Consider the following 24,573-nt stretch of genomic DNA (forward strand, 5'->3'; position numbering starts at 1 on the left):
ACAACTTTTTGGCTGTGACTATTTTAACAAACAGGGAAAAGTATATTTGTACATTCATACCATTTTTGCATAAAAACCATATCCTAAAATTTTTATTTATACAATATAGTTGTCATACAGCCATAGACATTTGTTTTTAGAATGAACTTATTGAAGCTGATACTCTATAACATTTAGGGGAAACAGTGATATACATTGAAACTCTTAAAATTTCTTTACGTTTTGTTTTTGATGCAGTAAGTGGATTAAATGATAACCTGACCCCAATCACTTCTCTAGTATGCTTGACAATCCCTTTCATTATAGAAAGTACTGAACAAAAATTAGAGAGTCTGAACTTACTGAATTAGTACGCACATGCGTGCTCAGTAGTATTCAACTCTGTCACCCTACGGACTCTAGCCCATGAGGCTCTTCTGTCCATGGAATTTTCCAGGCAAGAATACTGGAGTGGGTTGTCATTACCCACTCCAGGGGATCTTCTCGACCCAAGGATTGAACCCAAGTCTCCTGTGTATTCTCCATTGGCAGGCAGATTCTTTACCACTGAACCTCCTGGGAAGAAGCCCTGCTAAATTGGTAGAGAGTCCAAGTGAACAAGAGATTGAATGAATGTTTCACTGTTAAAAATAACTTGGAAAAATACTGATTACTTTTGAACTGTCACCATTGTCTCTACAGAAATTTTCACATACCACAGATAATGAAATACTGCAAAGTGTCATTACATAGAATTCTATAAGACTAGGACTCCCCAGATGACTCAGTGGTAAAGAATCTACCTGCCAATGCAAGAGATGCCAGAGACGAGGGTTCGATCCTTGGGTCAGGAAGATCCCTTGGAGGAGGAAATGGTAACCACTCCAATATTCTTGCTTGGATAAGCCCATGGACAGAGGAACCTAATGGGCTATATAGTCCATAGGGTCACAAAGAATGGGACATGACTGAACACTATAAGATTAGGCCAAAAATGAAACATGTAGCATCAAGTCGCCTACTTCATGAGGGAGGAAACAAGTGATGTGAGCATCAGCTCTTGGCCCTCTGCTTCCGCTTCCCTGCCTTATTATCAGGGACACTCACTGTCTAGCTCTTCCTCTTTACTTTCCACATGGATTTGTCATCTTAATGTAAACTGATTCAGGCATAAGGATTTTGGGCATAGGGCCTAGTCTCACCCACCAAAAATGCTTAGAAGTGACATGATTCAAGCTTGTTTAGAGGACTGGCCTATTTCAGAATGCCCTAGCAGCTGCTCTGTGGTCCCAGGTTCCCATGGGGTTAGCACGTTCGTTCCCAGCACTCTGCCCTCCCTGAGCAGTGCAGCAGTCTGGTCGGTCCCTACCTGTGTAGCAGAGGGCTGTCTTTGCTTTGTGGCAGGCATCATCATTCCATTTCCCCGAGTCTTTGTTCCTCTTGATATAGATTTCCACACAGTCCTCCTTACTCTTCCTGTTGTTGGGCTCCCCTGCACCCCAGTTCTTTGCTTCTTCAGTGAGAGATTTGTTGGTTCCCACCCAAGTCCACACCCCTTCTACTTTCCGGATTCCAATCCAGTAGTAAGTACGGCTGAAGGGAAGTGTCTTATTCAGGTATTCGATCTCTCCCTTGTTTTGTATGGCAACTAAATCTGTGTAATTTTCCCTGCAGAACGCTCTAGCCTTTTCCCAGGGCATGGGTCTTTTAGAATAATGGTAAGTCCAGCAATCGGTGCCACGATGAGCAAAGAAATCTGAAAGACATCAGTGTGAATTGTGTAGCTGCATAGTTATAGCTGAAAAGACCCTAGAACTAATCCAAGCTGAGCCTGACATTTAGAGACGAGGAAGCTGACACCTCAGAAGGGTAAGTTACCGGCTTGAGGCCTTGGAGTTAGTCATCTGCATATCTGAAGTAGAACCTAGAACTTCTAGTCCTAATCACTTTTCAACATAATATGGAATACTTTTGCTCATAGTTCTATTTTAGATGAATTTGGTGGCTTTCTAGATTTATTTTCATAAACTAGTTTTTTCTCAAAAATTATTTCCAGTAAAATTTAACCAACATATTTTAGAAATTCATATTTCTTAGTGGCTCTCGGTCATTTAATTTAATTATAATATATATGACTCTAAAATTTACTGCCCACTCTTTTATTCTGGGATAATTTCCTAAAGACCAGTATTTATGTTCCTAAAGGAGAAATAAAATAAGAACAGAAATAATGGCACACTTTGAAGTAATCTCTTTTATATAAAAAAGATAATGTTTTACCATAAAAGAGCTGCTTCTGACAGTCCAAGCCTTATATACAAAATAGAAAAAGGACAATTTACAAAACCAGATGAGGTAGGATTATGAAACTGATTTTAGATTTTGTTACACACACAAAGATACTCAACTGATGGTGTTTAATAATCACATGGGTGCTTCAAATATGAGGGCTTTGAAGAAATCAAAACAAACACATAATTACACAGTGACACTATAATAATACATGCCATTCTAAGCATGGTATGATCTAAGTGAAATGCTATTATAGCATAAGGTTAAAGTTTTCACAGCCATCACCATTTGCTGAGTTTTCACTGTGTAGGGCAAATACTATGGAGAAATACCAAAGAAAACACAGATTCAATTTTTACAGTTTTCTAAGGACTCTGAGCAAGGAATAACAGATGCAAAGAATACATAATTAATCTTGATCAAATTAAACATATATAAAATGTACAGAGAACTGGGAAACAGTTATGATTAAGGAATAATGTCATAAAATAAACCCTGCAGCAAAGGTTGGGTCAAGGCTAGGAGTTCTCTGGGGAAGGAAATATTAAACATGAAAGGAAGAAAAGAGATGTTTGCAGAAAGGGTAAAATTAGCAGCTATCTACCTAATACTTTTACCTGCCACTTTTACCTATGTACACTCAGTAGATATGTACCCAAAACTGACCATATGTTTTTAAAAAAGCGTAGCAATTTATAAAAATCATAACATACCACAACAGAGCATAATCCAGACCCACAGTTTAAAGACATTCCATAAGCCCCTCTGAGCATTTTGACATTTCCATGGACATAGCTGCAAATAGAATACAAAATTTTACTCAGATTTATACTCTAAATCACCATTTTACAGGTACCTTGAAGAAGTACTTATAACTTTCTCAAAGTTCAAAGTATAACACATATGCCTACTAACCTTGTCTGAGGTAAGAGATTTCTCAGACATGGGTGAACAGATAGAATTAAATTTGCCTCAAAACTGGTGTATAGTTGATTTTTTTTTTCTCCTATTTTAGCCTCAAGTTGCTATTGCTGCTGTTCTGGTATTTTTTTTCTATATTTCAGTAACTTTTTGCATCTACTTATCTGCTGAGCTGTCAGATAAAGCTATGTGATAGTACATATATTTTTAAAGTGTTCTTTGGTCCTTAATTGGAGAAGAAAATGGCAACCCACTCCAGTATTCTTGCCTGGAGAATCCCATGGACAGAGGAGCCTGGCAGGCTGCAGTCCATGGGGTTGCAAAGAGTTGCACACGATTGAGCAGCTAACACTTACTTACTTAGTCCTTCATGAACTATTAGTGTCTAGATTTAATATTAAAATCTCACACTTAACTATGATGGGTCAGTACTCCAAATTCCTGAAAGAATTAGGTAACCAAACAGACACTACTGAAAGAAAGGAGTTCATTTTTTCTCAACTAAACAGAAATACATTTTGAGCAACTCAAGTGACAAGACCATAAAGTTTCTTCACACCTTTACATCATATTTTATGAAATGTTTCAATTCTCAGATAGTGCCAGTGTTCAGTCACAAGAGTGCTAATTTCCGCAAGATAGTGGTACTTCTTCAGGAACCCTCAGTAGAGACAAGTCAAGGAGAAGAAATCAGCACACGTGAGAAGAGAGATTCTAGGAACACTTTTTAATTTAGACTCAGCAATTTTAGTTTTGGCTTTTTTAAACCAAAAAGTAAATGGGCTGCTTCTTGTCCTTTGCCACCTGCCTCTGCATCCCAAGACGAGGTTCTGTCTGAGCATCTGGACATATTTTAGGCTGAAAAGCTTACCATGGCTTTGCTCCGTCCTTTCGTAGCCCTTCAGCCTCTCAGCTCAGCACCACAGGTCTCTGGATCCTTGCCCAAGGCTGGGTGTGCAGGGAGACTGCACTCACTGTCCCCAGAAAGGCTTACTTTCTTTCATATCTCTAACCAAGGCTCACACCCTCCCCTTCCCCTTCTTCCTCCCCTTACCCCACCTCTCTGCAGCTCTTTCTCCACCCCTTTCCTAGTCTGCACTCTAACACCAGCCCTAAGAGAAAAAGAACTGCTGACCCAAGACATGAGTGCTGGATTTTCCCTTCTTCCCTCCTTTGCTCCTTCCCTCTTTCCTTTCTCCCTTCCTTCCAACCTTCTTCTCCGCCTTCTTCTTCCTCTCCTCCTCCTTTCTCTGTCTCTCTCTCCTTTCTTTTTATAAGCATTAGACTAGCTCCTGGCTATCCATGGTAGAGAGCCCTGATAGTTTCAAGCACCACACACTCAAAACATTATTATTATTTTGGCCAGATTTATAGTCTCAAACCTCAGCGTTTGTGTGCTCAATTGTATCCGACTCTTTTCGACCCCATGGACTGTAGCCCGCTAGGCTCCTCTGTCCATGGAATTTTACCAGCAAGCATGTCCTTGCATTGGCAGATGGATTCTTTACCCCTGAGCTACTACATGCGGTGAAGTGAGTGAAGTTGCTCCGTCGTGTCCGACTCTGCGACCCCATGGACTGTAGCCTATCACGCTCCTTCGTTCATGAGATTTTCCAGGCAAGGGGAGTACTGGAGTGGGTTGCCATTTCCTTCTCCAGAGGATCTTCCCAACCGCGGAGGCCCTGTTAAACTCCAGTAGAGCTAACCCAACAGACTGGATTAATGGTAACTCTTTCTCCTCCCTCTTTCCTTGCTCACCCCCTAGTGGACGTTCTTATTAATGGCACCTCCTGAAGATAGGCGACTCTAGCTTTTTGCCCCGGAGAAGGCAATGGCACCCCACTCCAGTACTCTTGCTTGGAAAATCCCATGGACGGAGGAGCCTGGTGGGTTGCAGTCCATGGGATCGCGAAGAGTCGGACACGACTGAGCGACTTCACTTTCACTTTTCACTCTCATGCATTGGAGAAGGAAATGGCAACCCACTCCAGTGTTCTTGCCTGGAGAATCCCAGGGACGAGGGAGCCTGGTGGGCTTCCGTCTATGGGGTCGCACAGAGTCGGACACGACTGAAGCGACTTAGCAGCAGCAGCAGCAGCTTTTTGCCCTAGCAGGTATCAGGGCCTACAGGTACCTTTGTATTTCTAGACCTAAGATGTAAAGGAGATAGACTGAATATAAAATTAGGACCCATATGGTGGAAAGCAATGTAAAGGAAGAGTTACTGACATAGTCAGATTAACATTTTTAAAAAGACAGTACAAAAATTGTGTAGCACTCAACACTCCATATTTATCACCTTATTTAACCTTTATAAAGCTTAATATCACTGCTCTCCAATAATTATATTAATATATTACTTCTTTAATATTGTAATTATATTAAATAGTACTGCTTAAAAATTATTATATTTAAGCAGTAATATTAAAACAATAATCCAGTAATTATATTAAATATTACTGCTCTCCAGTGAATGTAATTATTATCCCCAATTTTAAAAGTCTCAGAGAGGTTAAAAAAGTTGCTTTAGTCACAACGGTAGTAAGAGACAGGGCTGGGGTTTTGAACCAGGGTCAGTCAGTTCTGGAAACCATGCTGTTGATAGTTAAGCTGCAATTCTGGAAGGAACCCAGAAGACATGTTGAAGTGGGAACCAACCTGGGAGTTAAAGAAGACCAAGAAGTGCCAGTGCTCCTGCTATATATACCCCAAAGACATGTCTAGACCTGCGTTTCTAAGTCCTTCCTTTTAATTCTCTCAACCCTTGTCCATCCAACCAGGCTTCCAACCACACACATCCCCAGACACTGCTCTTGCCAAGGTCCTTCACTTCACTGAAGCCAAAAGCCAGTTATCTGTCCTCATCTTATTTGATCAATCAGCTCTGGGATTTCACTTCCCTAGTGACTCAGCAGTAAAGAATCCACCTGCCAATGGAGGAAACTCAGGTTTGATCCCAGATTTGGGAAGATCCGCTGGAGGAGGAAATGGCAAGCCATTCCAATATTCTTACCTGGGAAGTCCCATGGACAGAGGACCCTGGTGTGCTACAGTTCATGGGGTCGCAGAGTCAGACATGACTGACCAATGGTGCACACGTGCACGCCTGAGTTTCCTCCTGCTTCCCTGACTAGTCCTTCTCTACTTCATTTGTTGATTCTCCCTCATCTCTCCAACCACCAGACCTTTGGAGTGCTCCACTGCTCACTGCTTTCTCTCTTCTTATTTACCTTCATGGACTTGACAACACAATCCAATCTCTACACTTTGATGACCAGCTAGATGCTGATGACTTTCAAATTTATATTTCCAGCCAGGCCATCCTTGTGCCCTAGGAATGTTCTCCATTCCTAACCAAATGCCTCCTTGATATTGCCATTTAGTTCCTCAATAAGCCTCTCAAATTGTGCATGTACTGAATTGAACTTCTGAACTTCCTCCATACCTGGTGGGTTCTTCCCACAGCCTTTCCCATTTCAGTAAATTATAACCCCATCCTTCCAATTACTTAAGCCAAAGCTTTGGAGTTAACTGGGACACCTCTCTTTTTCTCACGACTCATATCCAATATGTCACCATCTTTTGTCTTTCTCATGAAAATATTTTCAGCATTCAATCACTTCTATTTTATTATGAATCCAAACCATCATCATCTCTCACCTATATTATTGTTGCAAAAGCCTCCCATCTGGACTCCATTTTTCTGCTCTTTTCCTCTTATGGCCTGTTTTCAACAAAATAGTTTAAGTGATTCAGTTAAAATGAGTTTCATTCAGGGGCCCATCTGGAAACAAAGCTGGCCCCAGATGAGTGAATTCTTCCCCCACTGAAGAGCCTTTAATGGAGGGGCCACTTGCAACAGGTAAACAACAAGGTTAAGGAAACAAACAAGAGAAAATGAGTATCCGGAGCCTGGCAATACAGGAAGCTATTGCATCCTTGGGACTGAAAACTCAAGGAGAAGACATAGTGTATCAGTGAGGACTGGGACCCTGGGGAGAAGTCCCCCATCAGAAGATGTAGTAGAGGAAGGAGGCAGCTGCTTCCAGAAATAGCACCAAAAAGGGAAAAGAGTGAGTACGAAATAACCTGACCACTCTCTCTTCTCATTTTCTGGTCTCCTTTTGTTGTTGTTTAGTCATTCAGTTATGTCCAACTCTTTGCAAACCCATGGACTGTAGCCCGCCAGGCTCTTCTGTCCATGGAAAATTCTCCAGGCAAGAAAAGTAGAGTGGGTTGCCAGTTCTTTCTCCAAGGGATCTTCCCCAACCCAGGGATTGAACCTTCATCTCCTCCATTGACAGGTGGGTTCTTTACCACTGAGCCACCAGGGAAGCCACTGCATTGCCTCTTAATCCTACCTTATGGAATCTCTAGGATATTACCTAGTTCCTTTATTTCTAGCCATCAGCTTTCTCTTTATTTCCATTTTATGCTGTACTGTTGCCAAATATATTTTGCTGCATAACTGGATTTAAAATTTTTGCCTTCTGAGACAACTCATTCCATTTGTGAAAAGCAGTCCTGCTTCTTAGGATGAGCCCAAATCTGCTTTCGTTCATCCATTTATTTATTCATTCATTCAATAAGTATTTGTTGAGTATCTACCATGTTTCAGGAATAGGCCAGGTTCTAAGATTATAGCAATGAATAAGGTAATAAGTTCCTACTCCTAAGAAACATAGAATCTAGTGGGGAAGACAGATGTTAAACAAATAATTATTTAATACCAATCAAAGAAAAGAAGAATATGGGCTATGAGAACATTAAAGAGGGGACCTGGTCTAAGGCGTCAATTGTCATGAAGGGAAATTTAAGCAGAGAACCTGAAAGATGAGGAGGAATCAGGGACACAAAGAGTAGGGGCTTTCTAGATGGGGAAGGGGAGTAACTGCAGACAGAAGAAGCTAATGTCTCCAAGGCAGGCAGAAAAACTTCTCCATTGTGGATGGAGTACAATTCCTGAAGTGCTGGTGTGAAATGTGGTTGGGAAGTGAGCAAAGACTAGATTTGTGTGCTGGTTGTGTCAATGACTTGAAACCATAGTGCATCTTAACAGCCAACTGAGAACCTAGAAACTAATGAGTTTGTGGGGATTTTATCAAGTAGTCCAGGGGTGGTAATAAAGACCCATTCTGAGGGCTCTCAGCGGGAATCAGTTGATGAAAGTTATTAAAATAGCTATTGATAGGATTTTGCACTATTGGGAGATCAAGGAAAAGAAAACATCTCCTTGATTTTAGACTTTAATCTTATAAACCAGCAGCCTGACTACATATGTGCATAACTGAAGAGAGCAATATTTTAATTTCTTTTGGCTTAGAATCTTTTGGGAGAAGGCAGTTAAAGTTTTAAGGTACAAACTATATTTTTTCGAACTGAAAGAGGACCATGAGCTCTTCCTGTTTAGGTAGATTTTTGTGTTCTTTCGTTAAAAACTTCTTTTCTAATCTTTTAATCTGCTGACACCAAGAATTGTTCCACTTTGCACTACTGTATGCGCTCTACTTGTCTATGTCCGTTTGACTTGGGTATCTTCTGAATACATTTAATTTGTTCAGTTTTCTCTTTGGGGGAACCTGGGAAAGCTAATATTTCTGCTTCCTCTGCATTTCTAGCTGATGTCTCAAGTGTGTATCCATTTCAGTCCTACATGAAAACATCCCTAATTAGCAGGATCTATACTGGTTTTCGCCTTTTCTTTAACTTTAGTACTTTGAGCTAAGAAGAAGTATAGAATCAAAGTGAAAAAAACTTTAGCCTGTACCAATGTTATAGCCATTTTTTTTTTTTTTTAGTCTGGCTAACCAAGCCAAACATTAAACCCTGTTTTCTTAGGAATTTCAGATATTCCAATTCTTTGATAACAATGAGATTCACAAGGTGGTTTTTAGCTGGGTACACACAAGGCATTTTGCGTTGACACTATTTTAGCAAAGAGAAGGCACACGTTCTCTGTAGGAAAAACTACTGTCTCTAACCCTGGAGAATAACTGAGTCTGGAGGATAAAACAAGGTGAATTGGTTGACTTGAGTAACCTAGAATTGAAGCTAGCATGATGCACAGACTCCAGAAGTCTTTGTTTCATCGTGCTTAATGATTGTTTTTAGATTATTAATATTTTTCCAACAACTGTACAGTCTTGAAGCCAAAACCCATATATATACTATTTCATACACACTAGGGTGGTGATAATCAAAATGACAGGCAATAACAAGTATTGAAAAGAACGTAGAGAAATAGGAACCTTCACACATTGCAGATGGGATTGTGAAAGGGTACTGCCCTTTTGGGAAACAATTTGGCAATTCCACAAAACGTGAAGCATGAAGTTACCATATGACCCAACAATTCCTCTTCTGGGTATATGACCAAGACAACTGAAAATATAAGTCTACTCTAAAACTTGAACATGAATGTTCATAGCAGTGTTAGTCACAATAGTCAAGAAGCAGAAACAATCCAAATGTCCATCATTTGATGAATGGAAAAAGAACATGAAGCATATTCAAACAGTAGAGTATTATTCAGTAATGAAAAGGAATGGAGTACTGATACATGATAGAAAAAAATGGCTGAATCTTGAAAGTTCAGTTCAGTTCAGTTGCTCAGTCATGTCCGACTCTTTGCGACCCCATGAATTGCAGCACGCCAGGTCTCCCTGTCCATCACCAACTCCCGGAGTTCACCCAAACTCATATCCATCAAGTCAGTGATGCCATCCAGCCATCTCATCCTCTGTCGTCCCCTTCTCCTCCTGCCCCAATCCCTCCCAGCATCAGGGTCTTTTCCAATGAGTCAACTCTTCGCATAAGGTGGCCAAAGTATTGGAGTTTCAGCTTTAGCATCAGTCCTTCCAAAGAACACCCAGGACTGATCTCCTTTAGAAGGACTGGTTGGATCTCCTTGCAGTCCAAGGGACTCTCAAGAGTCTTCTCCAACACCACAGTTCAAAAGCATCAATTCTTCAGTGCTCAGCTTTCTTCACAGTCTAACTTCCACATCCATAAACGACCGCTGGAAAAACCATAGCCTTGACTAGATGGACCTTTGTTGGCAAAGTAATGTCTCTGCTTTTGAATATGCTATCTAGGTTGGTCATAACTTTCCTTCCAAGGAGAGAGCGTCTTTTAATTTCATGGCTGCAATTACCATCTGCAGTGATTTTGGAGCCCAAAAAATATTATGCTAAACACAAGATGCTGGACATAACAGGCCACATATTGTAGGATGATTCTATTTTTATGAAATGTCCAGAAAGGTAAATTTATAGAAGGAAAAAGTAGGTAAGTAGTTATCAAGGACTGGGAAAGATGGAGAGTGACTACTGTTGGGTCCTGTGTTTCTTTTGAGGGGTGATAGAAATGTTCCAGAATTAGATAGCAGTGATGGTCACAGGATCTTGTGAATATACCGAAATCCATTGGATTTTATATTTATAAACAGTGAATTTTATGGTATGTGATTTTTACCTAAGTAAAATAGATTTTTAAGAGCCATTACACAGGATAAATATAAACATGTTTATTATCAAACTTTACAGAGCCATGTTACGTACAGTAGCTGTGATTGTAGACATTTGTTGTTTAGTCACTAAGTTATGTCCGACTGTTTTACAACCCCATGGACTATATATAGCCCAGCAGGCTTATCTGTCCATGGGATTCTCCATGCAAGAATTCTAGAGTGGGTTGCCATTTGCTTTTCCAGGGGATCTTCCTATCTCAGGGATCGAACCCACATCTCCTGCTTGGGAGATGGATTCTTTACCATTGAGCCACCTGGTAAAGCCCAGGTATGACATTAGCTTAATAAATACGTACATAAAACATTTAAAATAATAACTTAAAATACTTGTACTGAATTAAGACTTAAGGCATTTATACTATATTCAATGCAAGCAAAAAAGAACACAACCTCTAAAAGCACTTTAGTGCTTAGTCGCTCAGTCGTGTCTGACTCTGACCCCATGGACTGTAGCCCGCCAGGCTCCTCTGTCTATGGGATTTCCCAGGCAAGAATACTGGAGTGGGTTGCCATTTCCTTCTCCAAGGAATCTTCCCTACAAAGGTATTGAACCCACGTCTCTTGCATCTCCTGCAGTGGAGGCAGATTCTTTACCACTGTGCCACCTGGGAAGGTAAAAATACTTTAAAAAACACTGAATCCCACAAGGATCAAAGTGACTGAGACTGTACTTGCTGCGCTAAATAGAATTTTCACTATTAACAACTTTTCACATGTCATCACCCTGTGGCATGAAACTTTTGTCATTTTCCCCAAGTCTATTAATAGAATATCTACAACCAATTAGTTTCCTCTAAATTCTTGACAATTGTTCATCCCCATAACAGCAACTACAGAGTCAGCAGCTGAAACACCATGAGGGACAAAAGAAGGAAACAGTGCCACTAAATATTGTATTACCCCCACAAGATTTCAAAGTGAGTGAAGGGTGAGTTAGGAAAGGAATCCTGAGATTCTAGAGCCTTAGTCTCTTTGCTTTTGCATGGACAAGAATATCCTTTCCTTCCAGTAGCCATTCTTCCCTTCCAGAGCCAGCGCTGGAAAGGAGAGAATTGAGTCTTTTTTGGTGGCAGACTGGACTTGCTCGTTGGATTTTGTCCACTGAAGTCCTCATGGGTACCATGGCCCCACCTGTAAATGTAGCCGGTGGATGCAGTAGGAGAGAAGAGCTGGAGACCCAAGCAGACCTCTCTGTCTCTGCCATCTTCAGGGTATTGCTCTAGTTCCCTAATTTGCTTGTGCTCCTGCAATGAGAGTGCATGACATCAGGATCCTTAATATTTTGCATACTAACAGCAACAACAAAATTCCCCTTCTAGCACAGACAGCTGTGTGTACTCTCACGAGGCTAGTCCAAATATGAACAGCAAATAGGAACGCTATCCTATTCAGTTGGGATAGTGAAACGATTCTGTACGATACTGTAATGATGGATACATGTCATTATATATTTGTCAAAACCCACAGAATGTACAGAACCAGGACTGAACCCTAATGTAAACTTTGGGATTTAGTTAATAATGATGTATCAAAACTGGCCCATCAATTTTAACAAAATACCATACTAATGTAAGATGTCAATGATAGAGGAAATCAGAGGGTATGAGGGAGGTATGTTGGAACTCTATTCTTTCTACTCATTTTTTTCTGTAAACCTAAAACTGCATACATAAAAATGTCTATTAATTAAAAAAAAATCTATTCAGAGGCAACTTGAACCTTCCAAATTCTCACAAAGCAAAGCAGAGTGTTTTTAAGAATACAGATTTTAGAGCCAGACCGCCTGAGTATGATTCCTGACTATATAACTTAATAGTTTTGAGATTTTAGGCATTACTCAACTTCCCTGTGCCTCATTTTCTTCATATATATAATAATAAATACAATAGCCCTTATCTCATAGAATTCCTAGCTTAGAGTGGTTCCTAGACTATAGTAAGTGCCATAGAATGGTTAACTATCATTATTATCATTAATGTTCATAAATGAAATGATTCATTGAAGGCAAGATTCTTGTTCCTTTCTTCTCCTACAAAAAAAAAAGAAACAACTTTCCATAAAATAACACCAAGGTGGTGATATCCCCCCTAGAAACTAGCAGGTTTGGAGGGTTCAAGAAACAGTAGAATATGTGGAGAAGATGTCTTTTTTCAAAACCATATGTGATTTTCAAATCTTACCTGATTCCTTTGGACTTAAATTAACTTGGAAGGTGTTGAGTAGCATCCATTGGATTTCAGGCTTGAGCAGCTGCTGTGGAACACATGAGAACACCAAGGTAAAGCACTGGTTTCCAACATGAAGAGAAAAATGTGTAAAATGTTCAAGGGCATGCTTTACAATTAGGTTGGTACAAAAGTATTTGTAGTTTCAGACTGTGAATTTTAAATCATAACTAGGTTTCAAACACATCATTAGCAATCAAAATAGGAACGTTACAATCAACACGTTTTTACCAATGAGAAATAAGTTGCTCTATCCCTGTAGCATAAAAATGTGTGCTTTGGTATTCAGTGAACTCTTGGCAAGGATTTTCTGCCTCAGGCTGGTTGTAGAAGCATTTTCCCTGCAAAAAGTTGTAAAGCTGCTTAACGAAGTGCTAGTTGGTTGGCAAGAGGTCAGCTGAATATGGTGAATGAGGCAAAACTTCATAGCCCAATGTGTTCAACTTTTGTAAGCGTTGGTTGTGTGCTATGTGGCCCAGCATCGTGGAGAAGAACTGGGCCCGTTCTGTTGACTAATGCTGGCTGCAGACGTTGCAGTTTTGGATGCATCTCATCAATTTGCTGAGTATACTTCTCAGATGTAATGGTTTCACTGGGATTCAGAAAGTTGTAGTGGATCAGACAGGCAGCAGACCACCAAACAGTGACCATGACCTTTTTTTGTGCAAGTTTGGCTTTTGGAAGTGCTTTGGAGCTTCTTCCTTGGTCCAGCCACTGAGCTGGTTGTCATATAAAATCCACTTTTCATTGCATGTCACAATCTGATTGAGAAATGGTTTGTTGTTGTTGTGTAGAATAAGAGAAGACAACAGTTCAAATTGATGTGTTTTTTTGATTTGTGGTCAGCTCACTTATTGAGCCTTTTCACCTTTCCAATTTGCTTCAAATGCCAAATGACCATAGAATGGTCGACATTGAGTTCTTTGGCAGCTTCTCATGTAGTTAGTTGTTAGAGGATCAGCTTTGGTGACGCTGTCAATTGGTCATTGTCAACTTCCGATGGCAGGCCACTATGCTCCTCATCTTCAAGGCTGCCTTCTTTGCAAAACGTCTTGAACCACCACCGCACTGTGCGTTCATTAGCAGTTTCTGGGCCAAATGTGTTGATGTTGCAAGTTGTCTCCGTTGCTTTACAACCCATTTTGAACTTGAATTAAAAAATCGCTTTAATTTGAGTTTTGCCTAACATCATTTCTGTAGTCCAAAATAGCAAGTTTGATGCATGAAGCAGGGCACTCAAAGCTGGTGCTCTGAATAGGGGGATTCAGGATGGGGGGACACATGTGCACCTGTGGGTGATTCATGTTGATATATGGCAAAAACCACCACAATATTGTAGAGAAATTATCCTCTAATTAAAATAAATTAATTAATTTTTAAAAAAAGAGCAAATAGCAACAGAGTAGGAAACTATTGCTCTTCATTATAAATAAACAAATAGCAAGTAATGCCATTAGCAGGGCTTTCCTAGGGGGCACTAGTGGTAAAGAACCTGTCTGTCAATGCAGGAGACATAAGAGACTCAGTTTCGATCCCTGGGTTGGAAATATCCCCTCCAGTATTTTTGCCTGGAGAATCCCATGGATAGAGGAGCCTGGTGGACTATTGTCCATAGGGTTCCAAAGAGTCAGACACAATTGTGGTGACTTAGCACACACAACGTCATTAGCAAAAACACATAAATGAGAGAAATGTGAGAAATGTGCATTAAAATAATGTATAACATAACCACATTTATTTAAGAATGTATTCCAATATCAAACAGCAAATTTCAACAGTGCGAAACCGCAATTACTTTTGCACCAACCTAAATTCAAGAATGCAGCTTACCTGGCAGGAGAAAATTTTTTTGCTGCAAGAGAAAGAGAACTATTAATTTGGGCTAAGTGACTTTCAAGGACATTTTAAATCCTGAAGCAATATGACTCTATTTATCAGGGATTGCAAACTCAAGGCCTTCAAGGCCCCTATAATTATCAGAACACAAACATATCTTGGTGACAACAGGGCAGGGTGAATGCAAAGTGTACATTCATGCAAAGAGGACAGCAGCTTCCTAAGGCAGGCAGATAGTCTATAGACTCCACCTGCCAAGTCTGTGTGTCTTCCAGTTGGTCATGAGAAATCTCAAATCAGATTTGATATGAAATTTCCTATTTCATAAATGTCAAAGTTTAGTTCAAAAAAATTTAAAGACTCTGTAGGTCAAACAGATCAAGAGTGTGGTGAGATGTGTTTGCATATTCTCTGTGTGTGCTTAGTTGCTCCATCATATCCAACTGTTTGTGACCCTGTGGACTGTGGCCCACCAGGCTCCTCTATCTATGATTTTTTCCTGGCAAGAATACTGCATATTTCCTGAGATGCTCCCAAATTTAAGCCTGTATCCCAAATACAATTTTTGGAAACATTTTCTTCATTTTCCCAGGAACACTAATTATGGCAGCCTCAGTGCAGCAACTCCTCGGACCACAGAGTTCAAAGTGAATAGCACCCCCTGGAGCTGTACAATGTTAGCACACTAACGTTTGTATTAAAACTCTTTTCCTAAGATTTCTGCTTATTTATCCTGCAGTTTATTCATGTTTATCATTAAATGACTAGTGATTTGATTCTGATTACATTTTAATCTATGAGAGACAATATGACTCATCAATGAGAAAAAAAATTTTTTTTCAAAAAACCTTTTTGGAGTACATTCATAAATGCCCTCACCTTTCTTCTGAAGGCGTTTCAGAAGCCAGAAGAGAAATGATGGTATTGTCACAAGGGAGACTCCAGCAGTAGAAAGTCCAACTGCCAAGGGAGTTTGGGACACAGTCGGAGCTAAGGAAACAGGGGGTAGACAGTCATGAGAAGAAATTAAATTTAAAGTCTTCCTGTTCTGTCCATTTGCCCTTTTCTTTGTACACTGGTTATAGTGTGCAAAGAAGAAGAGTCATCTAGTCCAATACATGAGGCAGAGACATGGTACTAAAGGCCTTTGAGATCAGCCCAAACCTCTTTGTGAGCTTATCTCCCAGCACGGTCAGACAGAGCTCTAACTTGCCAAGCTTTTACAGCACACCTTGATTAACCTCTCTCTCTCTTTCTCTCTTTTTCACTCATTTTCCTTTCCCCTCCGATTTCTTCCACTAGCTCTCCTTTCTCCAATAATCAAAATTCCATCAGCATGTCACTCCTGTTTTCTCTCTTCCCCATAGAATGAAATATCCATCCCTTAAATGTTAACCTGGGTAACCTTTCTGACCTTCCTGGTTTGGATATACTGGATAGTTCATTTTTGTAGCCAGATAGCTTCCTTTCTTTGCTCGCTTTCTTCTCTCTGATTCCCCCGCCCCAGACAACCACCATCACTCAGTGCTTCACCTTCACAGGTTGGCAGCATCCCAGACCAGTGTCCTGTAGCACCGCAGGTCAGCACTACAGAGCCATTGAGCGTCCATCTTTCAGGACATGCAAACGTACACTCAGTGCCAAGCACGGGCTCCCCACTGCAGTTCATGTTGAGCTTTCCAGAAACGTCCAAACGTGAACATCGTACCACTGAAAATGAGAGCATATGGGTAGCAGTTAAGAAAAATCGCCTGGAAGACTTCTGAAACTGACAGAAAGTCACCAATAAGCTTAAGTACTACATAGTTTTCAGCATGTAGGAAATTAGAATCAAGTCCTTTGGGGCAATCTGCAAAGCAGATAAATTGTATGTGGCTGCCTCTTCATTGGGCTTCCCTAGTGACTTGGTTGGTAAAGAAACTGCCCTCAGTGCAGGAGATCCAGGTTCAATCCCTGGGTCAGGAAGATCCCCTGGAGAAGGAAAAGGCAACCCACTCCAGTACTCTTGCCTGGAGAATTCCATGGACAGAGGAGCAAGGCAGGCTTCAGTCCATGGGATTGCAAAGAGTCAGACACAATTGTGCCTCTTCAGTCCCTGGACAAATGGGAAAACGGCTGTTGTTTTTTTTTTTTAATTCCAGTGCCTCTGTTGATAATGGTACTAGACAGCCTTTTACAGGACCAATGGCTCCTGAGCTCTGTTCTGACATGTGATGAAGTTAGGGTCAGGAGAAATATTTTAGGTAGCCAGAGAGCAACTTATGAGTCTTGAGTACTTACAGATGAGGCCAAAAAGAAAGGAAGATAAGAAGGCAGCACATCAAATTTATCTGCTTTACAGTTTGGTTTTTGTCTTGTGGTTTTTTGCAACTAGAAATAACTCTGTGCTGTATTTGGCTACAAAAATGTTAGTACATGATAGTGAACCTTGCTTGTTTTCAGTATCCTCGCTCTTGCTTTATTAAACTAAATTTTAGTGCTTATGTATGTTTTAAGGCTGTCCCTTTAGCTGAGACCATACTTGAAACGTTTTCCTCACTGCTAGTTATAAGCAGTTTCAGAAGAAGGGCATGACAAGAGTTTTAGAGTCAAATCATAAGAAGAAGGGGGTGGCAGAGGATGAGTTGGTTAGATAGCATCACCAACTCAATGGACATGAATTTGAGCAAACTCTGGGAGATAGTGAAGGACAGGGAAGCCTGGAGTACTGCAGTCCATGGGGTCTCAAAGAGTCAGACACAACTTAGCAGCTGAACAACAAAAGCAACAACATGTTCTCATAATTCTATTTTGTAAATTTTCTAATGTGATTTCCCTTTAGATTAAGCTTTCTGCTTACTGATGCCAGTTTATAAAGTTATACATATTTATATATTTGCGTATGTGCTCAGTTGTGTCAGACTCTTTGCAATCCTATGGACTGTAGCCCCTTGGTGACTCAACAATAAAGAATCCACCTGCCAGTGCCAGAGCCCAGGAGATGTGGGTTCAGTCCCTGGGTTTGGAAGATCCCCAGGAGGAGGGCATGGCAACCCACCTCAGTATTCTTGCCTGGGAAATCCCATGGACAGAAGAGCCTGGTGGGCTACAGTCCGTGGAGTTGCAAAGTTATATTAGCCCAGGACAATTAAAAAACCAGCAAAGCATCCACTCTTATTCCACACAGTCCTTTCCCTGGACAAGCATGAGTTCTTTTATATGCATCTCAAAAACATAAGATGATTGTTGCCCATCAGATCTGGTTATTATAGTTAATGTAGGCAGCTGGTTTCATTTTAAGTGCCCACATGTGCAGACTGCTGTTCTTTGAGAAAGGAGACTCTCAGGCTTACCTTCACAAACTGGGACCCGCTGTGTCCATTGTCCCTGGGCAGTGCATTCAACCTGGGTTGGCCCCTGCAACGTGAAGCCCTCTGCACAGGTGAAGTGGCAGGATGACTTGAAGGCAAAGTCTCCAACCACGGAGTGGCTACAGTTCACAGTGCCGTTCTGAGGATGGCTGATGGCTGCACAGCTTACAGCTGCAACACATGTCCCAGTTTATATTAGCAGATCAGACTTGCCCATTTGGAGAATAGGTTGAGATGTTACAGTAAATCTTGATGCGGAGCCACCTTACCTTTACATGTTGGCTGCTTGTTGTCCCAAATCCCAGAGGAGGTACACTGTAGGTGCTGGGGTCCAGTGAGTTTATATCCTTCCTGACACTCAAACGTACAGGTGGTGTTCCATGGGAGGCTTCCATGGTTTGGGGAACAGTTTACCACTCCATTGTCCAGATTTGACAAAGCATCACACTTAACCACTAGGGATTTGAAAGAACACCATGAAATTTTAAAGAAGAGTGAGATATTCACTTCTTCTTGAACTGGAGTTTATAACACAGTAAGGAAACTACCTTCAGAGGGTAGAACTCAAAGCCCGAGGTTAACTTCTGAGGACATGCGCACCCACAATAAAGTTGTTATGTTTTTTTCTTGATATTTTCATCCTCTCTGATTGACTTTGACTATGCTAAGTAGTTCCTGACCGTTTTACCTGGCTTATTTTACAACAGGCAAAAACAAAGGAAAATAGCAGATTCTAGATCAGGATTTATGACTAGTTGTGATTAAAAAAAACAAATCCCAGCATACACAGAACATTCATTTATTTTAGCCCAGCAAGACCTGGAGAATGGAGAAGGAAATGGCAACCCACTCCAGTATTCTTGCCTGGGAAATCCCACAGACAGAGGAGCTACAGTCCATGGGGTCACAAAAGAGTCGGACATGACTTGGCGACTAAACAATAAGACCTGGAGGAAAGAATTTTTCTGTCTTTGACCTAGGAAGATAAAACAGAGAGAAAAGGATATACTGAGGGTACTTGGTTATCATGATCTTCAATGGTCCAATTGCATGGATGAAATTAAACAGAGAAAGGAGAGAGAAAGTCATTCAGATTTTGAGGGGGCAGTTCCACAGTTCTGTGTTCCCTTACATATCATGAGAGCCTCAGAAACACTCATGTCAAATACAGGATCAAAATTTTTCTCAAAGCCAGCTGGTACCATATTGGCCTTATATACACTGGCTGAGAGAACAAGTTGAATTAGAACTTGTTTAATTAGGATAAGTTTAGAAGGAACTTTCCCTGAAGTGCTGAAAATGGCACAGTGAAGTGAAGTGGTTCAGTCGTGTCTGACTCTTTGCGATCCTATGGACTATAGCCTACAAAGCTCCTCTGTCCATGGAATTTTCCAAGCAAGAGTACTGGAGTGGGTTGCCATTTCCTTCTCCAGGGATCTTCCCCACCTAGGGATCAAACCTGGGTCTCCTGCATTGCAGGCGGACGCTTTACCGTCTGAGCCACCAGGGAACCAAGGGGGTGAGAGATGAATTGGAGAATGCTCTATGCTTTCTGAGAGAGACTTACCATTGCATTTTGGGAGAGGAGTGCTCCATTCTCCAGAGGACATGCACCGAGTGGCCTCTGTGCTGCTTGGGAGGTAGCCCTCTGCACAGCTGATGGAGCAGGAAGAGTTGTAGGTGAATTTCCCCAAAGGGTTGCAAACCAGATGTCCATGCTCAGGATGTTTCTGTGCTGGACAGGTCACAACTGAAAAAGGAAAACAAATCAGTTCTGCTCCTCTCTCACCCTGTAGCATGTGGGAAGAACCCTGGAAACCAGAACTACTATTTATCAAACGTCAGGCACCAGGCTTCCCAGGAGGCACTAGTGGTAAAGAACCTGTCTGCCAATGCAGGAGACAAAAGAGACCTGGGTTCCATCCCTGGGTTGGGAAGTTCCCCCGGAGGAAGACACAGCAACCCATTCCAGTATTCTTGCCTGGAGAGCCCCATGGACAGAGGAACCTGGCAGGCTACAGTCCATGGAGTCGCAGAGAGTCGTACATGGCTAAAGGGATTCGGCAAAGAACAGGCACCATGAAAATGTGTCTGCATTTGTTCACATCATCCAAACCATAAGTCTATGAAGTTGGTACTCTACTGTCCTTGTTTTACAATGAGAAACCTGGGACTTGAGAGTTTTCCTCCCTGTTGTCAAGGTGCCATAACTACTAAGTGGTGGATCTGGGATTCAAACGCAGGAGAATCTGATTTCACAGCTTCAGCTCTTAACCTCCTTCTGACTCCATATGCTCCAGGGAAGGCAAAGCATGCAGACCTGACACCAAAACCAGCTGGGACATGAAGTGCTCCTACAATCTCAAGTGAAGGAAAAGCTGAGACCACGCCTTACCTTGCTCACATTTGAGGCCCTTGAAGCCAGGGTGGCACTGACAAGTGTAGTTGTTGATGGTCTCTACACATTCACCATGGCTGCCGCAGGGTGTGGGGTTACAGGCAGCTGTGGAAAAGACAATCCGCGATAACTATTGTTGTTATGCTTCAACGGAGTTTCTTTGAATTTAGGATCAATGATGTGTAACAGGGATGTCACCAATGATACAGAGTGTCAGAGATTTTAATGGAGGTGCTTGATGAAATGCCCAAGCTGAGTTTTAAGCTCAAAAATTTCAAACCCTGATGTTAATATCAGAGGTAGAACTGTAACTGGCACCCGAAATAGAAAATTCACTTTATCACAAATTCTAAAGAGAATTATCCTACTGCAAATAAATAACAAGTAACTAAAAAGTGTGTTATACGTGTGCATACACACTATATATAAGTATGTGGCGGTTTAGTCACTAAGTCATGTCTGACTCTTTGAGACTCCATGGACTGTAGCCTGCCAGGCTCCTCTGTCCATGGGATTCTCTAGGCAAGAATACTCGAGTGGGTTGCCATTTCCTTCTCCAGGGGATCTTTCGCACCCAGAGATTGAACCTGAGTCTCCTGCATTGCAGGTGGTTTCTTTACCAACTGAGTCACTGGGGAAGCCTATATTTATATATACATATATGCATATATTTAGGTCTATACTTATTTATGGCTTCCCTGGTGGCTCAGTAGGTAAAGAATCTGCCTGCAATGCAAGAGACTCAGGTTCAATCCCTGGATGGGGAAGACCCCTGGAGGAGGAAATGGCAACCCACTCCAGTATTCTTGCCTGGGAAATCCCATGAACAGAGAAGTCTTGTGGGCTACAGTCCATGGGGCACAAGAGTCAGACACAACTTAGCAACTAAATCACCACCATACATAAATAAATACATTCTTAACTACATTCACACAAAGAAACAAAAAGAGGCAAATTTCAGGTGTTTAAACATTTCAAATAGAATGTTTAAAAACTGTATCTTTTTAGAACATAAAATCCACACAATAGAGATTAGTTTTTGTATACAGTCAACAATCTGTCAAGATGCTCACACACAACATCTCCCTCCCACTGCTGCCACAGACTCCCTACCTTTGTAACACAAGGCGAGTTTCTGTTTGGTGCATTTCTCATCATTCCACTTGCCTGAGTCTTTTTCTCTCTTAATATAGATCTCTACACAGTCCTCATCACTTTGCTTATTGTTTGGTTCACCTGGAGCCCAGTTTGTGGCTTCTTTGGTCAAGGACTTATTGGTCCCTATCCAGGTCCATGTACCGTTGATCTTTCTGATTCCAATCCAGTAGTAACTTGGTGAATAGCTGAATGTGGAGTTCAGGTATTCAATCTCTTCCTGGTTTTGAATTGCAACTAGAGCTGTGTAAGTTTTCTGGCAATAATCTCTGGCCTCCTCAAAAGTCATCATTTCCGTGGATGCATGGTAAGACCAGGTTCTACTTTCTTTAAACAGGAGAAGCACTAAGGGGGGAAACATGAAAGGAATGGGAAAGTTTAGCCCTGCTGTGGTTTGAGTCTGTTATCTGAATCTTTTGTTGTCATATTTTTGGCATCTAGTGGCCTTTGTGTGCATGCTGCTCAGAGGCTTCAGTCGTGTCTGACTCTTTGCTGCCCCATGGACGTAGCCCGCCAGTCTCCTGTCCATGAGATTCTCCAGGCAAGAATACCGGAGTGGGTTGCCATGCGCTTCTCCAGGGGATCTTCCTGACCCAGGGATCGAATCCACGTCTCCTGCATTGCAGGTGGATTCTTTATTGCTGAGCCACCAGGGAAGTCCCCTAGTGGCCTTTGGGATGATTCAATTGTTTTTCCAAAGTAAGAATTTCTTGGAAAAACTTTTTCCAAAGTAAAAATGGGTACGAATGGAGACACTACCATCTACTGCGTTTCTCTTTTGTAATTGACCTTCCACTTGGTGCTTACCCACTATAACCTATCAATACACCTACCTAATAGTAGAATAATAGAATAACTAAGCTTTTTTGAGCACTAAATATGCACCATCAAGCACTGTCTGAGGCACTTTACATGAGCCATGATATTGAATCCTCAAAAGGCCTCTGGGAAATAGATTACTTTTGATCACTCTTTATACCTAAGGGATCTGAGACACAAAGAGGTAAATGGCTCCTAGCCCAGGGCACAACACATTATGAGGAGGAGCCCAGGATGCTGCTAAACAACCTACATTACACTTGGAAGCCCACCCCAAGGAAGACTTATCTGGTCCAAAATGCCAGTAGTGCTAAGGATAAGAAATTTTAGTCTATCAACTGACATTGACTTACCAAAAGTGAGAGCAGAGAGATACTGTGACACAATCATGACTTCAAGAGTTCTTTTGATCCAAAGATTAGACTTGAAAATGCTTTTCTGGGGGGGAGGGAGGGAGGTACAAAATTAATTATAGAATGAACTCCCAGGCTACCAGATACCCAGATCATTCTACAATGATGTGTAAAGTGGCATCATAAGATGTTTAGATTAAAGGATTATAATCTTTTGCCACAAGGTTTATTTCAAAGAAGTTTGCCCAAAGGAATAAATACAGAAGTTAAGATTTTCATCATTTCAGTCAAAAAGAAAAGCCAGGTTTTAAGCAGTCTGAATACAATAAGAGCTTGCACAGATCTTCTATGGAAGGAGTTTTGCATATCTGTTCATATTCATGATCTGTGCTTCATGGTCAAGACTGCTCTTGTAAAGATTTCTTGCACTTACCGTTCAGTATTAGATTCCTCCCGTGTTGCTGCTGCTTCTGTGTTGTGCCACTCCTGCAGGTTTGACGTGAAGTCAGCCAAGAACAGTGGAGCCCTGCTCCTGCTGGAACCATTCTTTATAAGATGCTCGCTTCCTGTGAGTAATACAAAGATATGTCCAATCCCAGTAAAGAGGAATTCCCAGCAATTCCACAGTGCTAAAAATTACAAGGATTCATTACAAAATGAATTCTCCTTTTTAATGTGCCTTTTTATTTTAGATGAATTCTATTAATATGACACAAATGCACGGTTTTAATTCTATTAACATAAAATCCATGTCTTTAGAAAGTTTTAAAACGTGGCTTATTAGCAGTCCCTTTCCTGAAATTGTGGTAGTAATCAGAATTTTATCAACTGAAGTGAACTAAGAATAGTTTTGTCATCTATGGGCTATTACTCTTGATTTTCTTACTACATACCAGTCAATAATGGGTTTTCTCTTTCTCACCTTCCAACTCAACTCATTTTAAGGTACACTGTCTCACAGAGGTAATGTTAATCACGAAAAAATGTTAATCCTCAGATTCTATGCATAGTTTTGACTAAATTACTAGAAATAGTATCTCCCGCTTACATGTCTGAAATAATTCCTTGTTTCTTAAATATAAGAAAAATGAGAAACAGATATTCCATCTGGAAAGTGTTCATGATTTATTCAGTGAGAAAATAAAGATGAAAACTATACATATTTGTATTTAATTGAACCAAATTTGGTTTGAAAAAATTTAAATGTGAATTGCAAAAAAAAAAAAAAAAATTTTTTTTTAAATGTATCAAAATATCAACAGTAATTTCTAGAGGACAGAATTTAGGGGTTATTTTTATAAGCTTCATGATTATTTTCAGCATTTTGCAGTTTTTGCAATGACCCTCTATTACTTTTATAGTAAAATGAACACAGTTTAAAGATTTCTGTATCAAATATAACTATATATATAGTTATCACCTTCATATATGTATATATAATATCACTGATTCCTGCTCTTTATATTGGCATTTCTTTGGGGGGATTATATACAATATTATCACCATTCCCCATCTCTGCATCCCATCTAATTCAAATGGTAGCGACAGTAAATGGGAATCTTTTAATTTCCATATTCTGTAGAGATCAAGTGAAGCTAATATTCTATAGTTACAGCTTTTAAAAATAAGACAGCTAACAATGTACTCTCAGCAGACATGAAGTAGTCGTGAGGGGATTGAGGGGGATATAACAGGTTTATTTCTCGCACTACTTGTT

General features: G+C 40.8%; 2 protein-coding genes and 1 long non-coding RNA gene across 4 annotated transcripts in view; 1 reads left to right on the forward strand and 2 right to left on the reverse strand.

Moving 5' to 3' along the window:
• SELL (selectin L) overlaps positions 1 to 4,202 on the reverse strand; it is a 25,624-nt gene extending 21,422 nt beyond the window's left edge. Inside the window, exons 1-3 of the mRNA NM_174182.2 lie at positions 4,064 to 4,202; positions 2,985 to 3,066; positions 1,349 to 1,735 (exon numbers count right to left, since the gene is read on the reverse strand). Of these exons, the coding sequence (NP_776607.2) occupies positions 1,349 to 1,735; positions 2,985 to 3,066; positions 4,064 to 4,066 (472 nt within the window). The 5' untranslated portion in view covers positions 4,067 to 4,202. The remainder of the gene's footprint in view (positions 1 to 1,348; positions 1,736 to 2,984; positions 3,067 to 4,063) is intronic.
• Positions 1,730 to 23,291, forward strand: LOC132342460 (uncharacterized). Its single transcript, XR_009490840.1, has 3 exons — positions 1,730 to 1,848; positions 4,688 to 7,496; positions 22,126 to 23,291. It is a non-coding gene; the product is annotated as an uncharacterized lncRNA (long non-coding RNA).
• Positions 10,703 to 23,377, reverse strand: SELE (selectin E). 2 transcript variants are annotated; one of them, NM_174181.2, is given in 12 exon segments: positions 10,704 to 11,964; positions 12,901 to 12,973; positions 14,776 to 14,797; positions 15,661 to 15,771; positions 16,315 to 16,491; positions 18,114 to 18,302; positions 18,401 to 18,586; positions 19,699 to 19,881; positions 20,527 to 20,634; positions 21,643 to 22,029; positions 22,857 to 22,941; positions 23,290 to 23,356. In NM_174181.2, coding segments are annotated over 10 exon segments (1,458 nt in total). In that variant the 5' UTR covers positions 22,894 to 22,941; positions 23,290 to 23,356; the 3' UTR covers positions 10,704 to 11,964; positions 12,901 to 12,915.
• Between the last annotated feature and the right edge of the window lie 1,196 nt (positions 23,378 to 24,573).

Source organism: Bos taurus, chromosome 16 (genome assembly GCF_002263795.3).
Source record: "Bos taurus isolate L1 Dominette 01449 registration number 42190680 breed Hereford chromosome 16, ARS-UCD2.0, whole genome shotgun sequence".
Taxonomy (NCBI): Eukaryota; Metazoa; Chordata; class Mammalia; order Artiodactyla; family Bovidae; genus Bos; species Bos taurus.